Consider the following 8,713-nt stretch of genomic DNA (forward strand, 5'->3'; position numbering starts at 1 on the left):
TTCCCTGACACTACTTTGCTTTCCCTCGGGCGGGGGGGAGGGGAATAAGGGGGTATGAATTAAAGATGACCCTTCATTAGATTCTGGACATGAAAAAAAATTAAAAACAAAAAAAATTATGATTTTCCATGTCTAGAAACTAACAACTGGGGAGTCATCTTAAAATATGAAGTCATTGTGGATTTGGGTAAAATGTGGTATCTACTTCAGTCAACTATACAGAATTTTCACAAAGTTGTAATTCATTCAATAAAAGGTCATACCTCTTCAATGCTGGAAATGTTGTCCTGATCCTTTAGAAGGGGGTTATCATCCAAGCCATTACCCATAATAATCAGCTCAATGATATCATCAGACACCTGCGGTTGCACTGAATCCTGGCACACCGGAGATACCTGCCCTTCCATATCCTGAGGTATGGGAAATGTGTTGTCCGCCACCAATTGAGTAGTAGAATCCACTTCAGTAGATTCTGAAGTAAACACAGCTGTGTGCAGATCAGAGTTTGGAGATTTTTCCATTGAGCTTGCCTGCTGATTTAACATGGTGCTAGCTGTAACTTGCTGCTGACTCTGAGGAGGCTGCTGTTCCAAAGTAGCATTTGCAGAATTTTCTAGTTGTTTCCTTTCTATTGTGCCTTGCTGCAGAACAGTGGTCTGTTGGAGTGGGATGTCTTGGGTCTGCACTTTTTCAGCAGCTGCTTGAACAGAAGATGTGTTCAACTGTGCAACACTGGTAATATTGGCCTGCAAGACTGAAGACTGCCCAAGTTGCTGAAAGATTTGCTGAATAGGATGCTGCAGAATACTTGCACCTCCTGGGGCCTGTGTAACCATAACCGGCATATTTACTTTATAGATTTGGCCTACAAAAGAGAAGCATTAAATTGCACTGTTAAAGTTCTCTGTCAGGGGTTAAGCTGATGACCACCTGCTTGCTAGAATTCAGACACCAAAACCATTCCTGGTTTCATTTAATCCTGCAACTGGAAGACCCAGACTGATTATAGCAGGGACACCTGGGCTACTTGCACTGCATATGTGACTGGAAGACTCAGGGCAGCCAGAGCATCTGGGCTGCTCATTCTGCCTGTATTCCAGAGAAGAGATAGAGAACTGGACTGCTCACATAGCAAGGGGAAAAAGCCCAGGTCTGTGGCAGGCACATCATATGCACCCCCCACATCCAAGTTGGATAACCTAGCTGTAAAGGATCAGGTCTCATTCGTTACTCCATGCTGTAGCAAGCTCAAACTAGACAGAGAACAGAAAGAAAATCATCTCTTTTAACGACCTATACTCCATGGCCACATCCAGATGAGTGTGGCTGTGCAGTATGAGGTGCCACATACTGCACATTCAGCTGTTTTCCACGCTGCAAGGTAGCAGCATAGAAGGTTTTTTGACCCCTGCATACCTAGGGGTCAAAAAAACACCCCAAAAAACCAACCCTGCACAAAAGAAAGTGGGCTCAAAACCAGAGCCTGGCCAGCCAGAGCCACACTTCAGCTGCCAGCCAGGCTCCAAGTGACAGGATGGCTGCTACTGCAGCCTCAGGAGACCCCCTGAACCCCAGGTAAGGCTGCTAGGCCAGCACAGTGCTGGCCCCAGCCTCCCCTACCCCATCTGGGGTAGTATGCCACGCACCAGGGACAACTAGCAGTGGCACAAGGTGTCCTGCTGCTAGTTGTCCCTAGGGAACCAAATGTCCATGCTCATGTGTGCATACTACCTACTTGGGTATCCACTATACTTCCCATAAAGTTGCTGCAGTCTTCTAATCCTTGTATACAGTAAATATGCTATCACTAAGGGTTAAGACAGCCTTTTATCACCTTACCAGAAGCAGTCTGTAGTGTCACTCCTGCTGGGACATGGATAGGATATGCAATGCCCGAAGGGAGAGTGAGAGTTGCACTGGCTTGTGAAGCACCCTAACATAGACAGTGAAGAGGGAAGTTCGGTTATATTGTGTACTGTCTCACAGGTGACTTGGGGGGGGGGGGCACTTGTCCCCCCCCAAGACTGGCCCCCGACTCAGCACTGCTCAGGACGGGGCAGTATTTTTGCTGCACGGGCCGGCAGTGTGTTGAAGGGGGCACTAAGCCACAGCACAGAAGTATAGAAGTAGGTATGAGCCTGCCCCCAGGCCCACCCACAGCTCAGGAGGCAGCAGTCACCCCTGCTCTGTCTTGAGGCCAAGTCACACCTAACAATATGCATCTACAGAGATCCCACTTATGGCTTTTCTCCATTCTCTTTCTCTGTTGAAAAGCTGAGTTGGTCTTTAAGAGACATGCCATCTTCAGCATGTTGTCTTGAAGTATTGCAACAATAAGACTTGTCCTGGGGACTTCAACTGCTCCAGTGCTATCAAATGTATGCCCCTTCCCTTTCTAGCTCATACTGGATCTCCAAGTGTGATGGACTGAAATTGAGGATCTCCAACAACACAAGCAACAGAACCAACAATACCCAGTACTAAGAGCCTCAACACAACTCAACTGCACATAATATAGGGACCTATCTCTATCGCACTGGAAGTTTGCAGTGTAGTGGCACCTTTAAATCTTATTCTTAGTCATGCGTCCCTGCTGCTGAGTGGCTGAGAGACAATTAACACCACAGTTTTTGCCTCTTGGGCACACAGCAGGCCCGGGGGGGGGGGGGGGGGGGCAGCATTGCACAGCAAAAAGAGTGAGATTAAAAGCAAGAATAAGATTAAAAGGCACTGCTGCGCCACGAACTTCCACCATGATTTAGGTAGGTACCTACACACAAACACTCCAAGCTCTGTACTACAACCCCTTTGTACGTGCCTGTAATATCATCAAATATTGCTTCCCAACAAGAAGGAGTAGGAAAGGTAAGCCAGGAGATCTGGGAGCTATTTTTGGGAAATGCAAGAAGAAATTTGGAAAATTTCAGTTTCAGCAAACATTCTCTTAACCTCCTTCCTTACTATTCCCTAGGCTTGAAAAATTTACTGAATCTCTAGACTGACAGGCTCATTCTACCTGGCAGGTAAAGGGACACTTGGCTCAAAAACAAAACCCCTTCTGCTGGTTGATTATCCCCAATTTTTGATCCCCCCACACCTTGGGCTTCCACTTGCACAAACACTTTGGCCTTCTATTAAGAGTGCCCCAAGAAGCAAATATCAAACCAATGCCTGCTGTCTCTCCCCAGCAATGTATTATTACAAGGCAGCTGCACCACCACCCAAGTAAGCATTCCACCTCTACCCACACAGACCCACCCACCCACCAACAACTGAGCCTCCCCAAGCAGACCCCCCTTTTTTTTTGAAGCAATGGGCACACAGTAGCTCACTTTAAAACTAGGAGTCATCACTTCTCCTGCCCTTCCCAACTGTCTTGCTGTTAGAGCAATCAAATATCTACCCCCCTTTTCCCCCTTAGATATAGTTTGTGGCATTGGAACCATCATTTTGAAGACTCAGACATCACTATATCACTGATATTTGGAAGGTTTTCATCACAGCCATAAAGGCTAAAAACCTTTTTAAATAAAAGCTTAGATTCTGCAGATGTTGCTAACACTCTCCCAGCAAAGACTCCTACCCTCTTGTCTACCATATGTCACATAGTACATGAAAGAAATTGTCAAGAGATATGCTATTAGGCAGAGAAAATTGCCCAGGTGTTGTCCTAGAGCATCAAGATATTGAAAATCTTCCATTTCCACCTCCCACAAAGTACTTCAACAAATGAAAAACTTAACTGTATCATGTAGAGTGTTCAATATTGTCAAGGCAGAAATAAAATACTATTAAAGCTACATACCAAGTCTGCTGTTGTGAAGTGCTGAATACCTCTGCCAGCAGGGATAACTAAAGATGCTAAGCAGAAATAAAAACCGCATTATAAAAAACAAAGAGGCATTGAAATAAGCACCTTTGACAATTATTCAACCATTTCCTGCTGACTGTAGTTTCTACTAACATACACTTCCCCCAAAATTGAGAGGGGTTCTTCATAGCTTGTAGCAGACAAATGCATTCCTTAGGTTAAAAAAAAGAAAAAAGGATAACATTGTTGAATGCACTTTCCTTTATTTAGCTTCTCAGCAAGTCTATGCTGTACTTTGCAAATGCATAAATCTGGAATATTTATAACTATATTTTACCAACTACTGTGCTTCACAAGACCTTGTTGTGTTAAGCAGATTGAAGAGTTAAATGAAGAGTTTTTTCAAAGTGAGATGCACTACAGAAATTAAATTTGGCATTTCTATTTATTACACCACCTACAGGGACAGATGTGCAATGCTACCATTTTAAACAAAGCTGAGAACATATATCTCAAGCGTACTGCCTTGTCAACATCAGGAACATTTGTGAGCAATTTTCTGCATCAGTGCAGCTCCAAGGGTGCTAACAGCAGAAGCTGTAGGATGGGATTTTCAAAAGCACTCAGCATTGCCTTAACTGCTCCCAAAGAAGTCAATGACAAAACTCACTGGCTTAAACGAGAGCAGAATTAGCAAAACTATCTGACCACTTTTGAAAATCCCAATCAGAGCACCTATTTATTTTCCCCCTTTAAGAACTCATGTTACTTGTAATGGACCCTATACCACCATAGGTATTGCCTAATCCTACAAAAGCAATTGGAAGTAACACAACCAGGCTCATTAAAAATGAAGCTTCCAACAGTGAGCAGTCTACAAGTCTATTCCCTTTAACCAAAGGGATAAAAACAACATCTGTACCTTTCTATATTTAGGATTATAGCCAAAAACATTACACTAAAAGAACATTAAAATGGAAAAGTCATGATTTCCTGTTCGTTCTCTGGGGAATCTGAACTTCTAGCCACTCTATTTGGGTACTTGCACAGAAGCTTGGATATCATTTTCAAATTGTCTTCAAATGTTATTGCATTAGAAGCAAAGTTTTCTTTAAAATAAAGCAGCAGACATTGGAGCTGATCCACAGCTGAAACAGGCCACAAAATGGAACCATCTAACTAGACCCTGAACATTGACTTTAATTACATGATGGAATACTACTTCCTCCTTCTGCCCTTCTCTACTCCTTCACACTGGGAGACTCCTCAAGTGCTGATGAAGGCGCCTTACATCCCCTTTGCACTGCCAGCATAGGGCAAATACCTTGCCCTACTAACAGCAGCTTTGTTATATATGAAGCACCTCTCTTTTAATTGACTTATTCAACACTGGAAGAATTAAAACAACCCCCCTCCCCCCCACCCCCACACACACACAAATTAAAAGATCTATCCACATTTTTGTAAGTACAATTTGTAAGATGATACATCACATTTCTAGACTAAAGAAGAGTACCATGGTATAGCCTGTAACTCTAGATTTATAGCAGTGTTAGAGCCAAAGTTAGCTTAGCATCCATATTTCAACTGAAAACACAGAACTTAAAATTATCTCTTTTCTCCTCACAAACAAGATCCAACCTGTTGATGTCTGCAGTGTGCGATGGAAGCCAGGTGGCAACTGTAGGGTAAATTGAGGTGAATGTCTGAAGAAGCCTTCTGTTGCTTTAGACTGCATCACCTTGGTTTCCCAAAGCTGTGACAAAGCAGTTAAGAGAATTATTCAAGTCACCATAACCTGTAACTACATTTAAAGATTCTCCAGATATTCTTAACCTCCTAGCAGGATCCCCTGCTATCTGAATACGGGAATCAAAGAAACAACAACAGCAAAAATGATACTGATTCACAGCAGTCCAATTCACCCTTCTGAGACCAGATGCAGTTCCCATTTAATTAAAAAGAAGTTGCCCATATTCTTGGGTGAGGGAGAGTGTTCAGAGGAATAAAAGCATTTGGAGCAAAGTCAAAAAAGCCACCATCATCCAACAAACCTGCTTCAAGTCTTTTAGAACCTGTTCCTCAACACCTTCTTCTGCAAAGAGATCCCGAACACCTTCGACCACATCTTCAATCACAGATCTGTACAGTTTGGGCTGTAAAATGCAGTTAAGGGTATTTAAGCTCTAGCCTGCTATTTGCTACAGCTCCAAGTGAAACAGACTTTCCAAGGCAACATGAGTCATTATGAAGTGCGCAGGATGCAGGGCTCAGTATCATTGGTTGTTGAAGGTTATGGCCATTTCAATGGTTGGGGAAAATAAAAAGGCCAGACCATGGTTCTTCCACCAAGTCTACATAACCTGTGTATATTTACAGCTCTGTAAAATCAAAAACTAAATTTGAATCTTTGCTTTTATGTTTGTTTCTCTAATTCATGGTTATTTTACATTAACATCGTACAAAACTATTAAAGGAGCCCTGGCTAAAGCCGCAACCAGCAACCTGGGAAGAAACTTACATGTAAATGTAAATTGAAAAAAAAAAGTTTTAGTTTGTCAAAACTAGAATTGAGCAGTCTCAGTCTGAACCAAAGAGAAATCACAGACATTGTTTCTTCATTGTTACAACTGCAGTAAATACTTTACTTGCATAGCTGCATAATAGTACAACTGTGTTGCTAAAAAAAATCAGTTACTAAAATGAAAAGAAAAGAAAGTACATTAGAAAAACCTGAACTAGCTCCAGAAGCAACTGCATTTAAGTCAATGGAGCGGACCAGTTTAATCGACCAGATTCAGATGACCCAAGTAGTTTATTCCCCACTCTGCACAAGCCAGTAGCTTCTCTCTTTAGACTTAAATAAGCAGTCAGACCTGCAGATATGAAGAGTGAATAAGAAGACTTCAGAAGAGCTCTGGGGTTCACATAGCAAAAATTGGATTGCAAGACAAAGGCTGCTTTAGTCAGAAAAAGAATCATTACAACATACACCACATCACCTTGTTCTGATAGTAGGCTAGCATCTGCAATTGCCATTTCTAGCCAAACATAGCAGTATTAGCATCCTGGGATTTTCATATTCTTCATTTTAACAAGCAAATACATCCTCAGTTTAAAAAATAAACCTACATTATTATTGCAAAATAAATATGCTGCGCTTTTAAGTTATTTAGGTTTTAAACAGCCTAGAGGGCATGAAGATGTTATGAAGTAACTAATAAAAGCAATCAGGGCAAGGGTACTGTTATCTCACAATAAGACAGTTATGTGCTCTTTCTTACATAAAACTAAAAATCTTGGAAAAATTCCCACGCGCATTTCAATACATTAGCTGAGAAAGGGGGAGTCAACTCTTGCAATTTTATTATAATTGTGCAATTGGCCCACATATCAAATGTCTGACTTCCAGGGCCAATTCAAAATAGACACTGTAAACCTCCTAAAACAATTTGCTTTCAGCTAACCAAGTTATTGCTTTAGCATGTACAATCATACAAAAATCATTTTCTTATATACCCTACCATACCAGAATCCTGAACTCCAACCCCAGAAGTCCAGCACTAGATACTTACAAGAGCAAGATGACTAAAAAATATATATCCTAGGATGATTTTTCTCCCATAGAAAAACCTTCACTCCCATCCCCACACCTATCACAATAAGACCAGATCTCCAACTGCCCCAGCATTCTGAAATGAAGAGATTTCAGCTTTCCTGAAAAATCTGTAATGGGGGAAGTGACAAAGTGGGGAAGATGACCTAAGGAAGGGGGTGGAAAAGTAAGGGTAAAACTATTAATTGCTCAGATACTAAGCCAGCAGAGATGTCATTTCTTATTTATGACATGCACAAGAGAATGATTTTCAACCAAGGAGCCACAGAAATGCCTACTCTGCTAAAGTGGTGCATCTTTCATCTGTTATGAGCTGAGATTTTTTTTTTTTTGAAATTTTTTTGTGTTACAAGTCAAATTAGCCAGATCAGTTCTGAATCCTTTCAGTCGTTCAAAAACCATATGCGGCCCTACTACCGGCAAGTAAACTCCACCCCAGGCTTCAGATACCTCCAAATCCATTGGCAGGCATCCTACATGCAGTTTGGATGCCAACGAATTTCACTTGCCCTCGGCCAGAGGCCACACGAGCAAGCTAGGGAGGAGTCGCCCACTTCCATAATGTTGGCGCATAGCCGAGATCCTCCCACTAGAAGCTGGCCAATGGGAAGCTAACTATGAGGCTCTTGTAGGGAGTCCTGTCTGAATTTGGATCAGGGTGAACCCTCCACTACATAGTGCCATTTTAAATCCATCTCGGCTTGGGTATCAGACCAGTGCAGCAAATTTTTATTAGTAAATGTTTAGGATTGGGAACCCAAAAAGAAAGATGACAAAGCCGGTAGGGAAATCCAGATTGCCCAAGCAAGGGACTAACAAAAGAGGGATGAGGGTGAGGAGGGGAACACAGCTAGGTTACAGGAGGTACAATGTTTAATTACACTTGATCTTAGCCCACAAGAGGCTGAATTGTGAGCTGAGTTCTCTGATTTTTACATGTCCCTGTGGCATGCAACCCTTTTTTTTTTTTTTAAAGCATTAAAAATTATCCTTTTGGTTACAACTAGTTCAATATCTTCTTAACTACAGTGCTGAGGCACCTGGGGATGCCTCGAGATCTTTTCAAGGGTGCTGCAGGGTGCCACGCAACATTAGCACTACTCAGTGTGCAAACACAATTCACAAAATAAACCCAGAGATTTCAGACAGGAATCCACAGTGTTAGAAACATTTTGACCCGTTGCAGGCTAAGTTCTTCGTAACACAAAAGCTGCTCTCTTAAATGTTCCAGAGTCAAAGAACAAGTGAAAACTAAGCTGTCATTTTCTGAGGGGGGGGGGGGGGGC

At 42.2% G+C, this 8,713-nt stretch overlaps 1 protein-coding gene across 1 annotated transcript in view; it reads right to left on the reverse strand.

The window, feature by feature from the left end:
- The window catches only part of GTF2A1L (general transcription factor IIA subunit 1 like), a 25,253-nt gene extending 17,510 nt beyond the window's left edge, over positions 1–7,743 (reverse strand). The window contains exons 1-5 of the mRNA XM_019516301.1: positions 5,866–7,743; positions 5,453–5,567; positions 3,806–3,861; positions 1,840–1,933; positions 264–865 (exon numbers count right to left, since the gene is read on the reverse strand). Of these exons, the coding sequence (XP_019371846.1) occupies positions 264–865; positions 1,840–1,933; positions 3,806–3,861; positions 5,453–5,549 (849 nt within the window). The 5' untranslated portion in view covers positions 5,550–5,567; positions 5,866–7,743. The remainder of the gene's footprint in view (positions 1–263; positions 866–1,839; positions 1,934–3,805; positions 3,862–5,452; positions 5,568–5,865) is intronic.
- Between the last annotated feature and the right edge of the window lie 970 nt (positions 7,744–8,713).

The sequence above is a fragment of the Gavialis gangeticus genome, unplaced genomic scaffold, assembly GCF_001723915.1.
Source record: "Gavialis gangeticus isolate Ggan-Ray unplaced genomic scaffold, GavGan_comp1, whole genome shotgun sequence".
NCBI lineage: Eukaryota > Metazoa > Chordata > Crocodylia > Gavialidae > Gavialis > Gavialis gangeticus.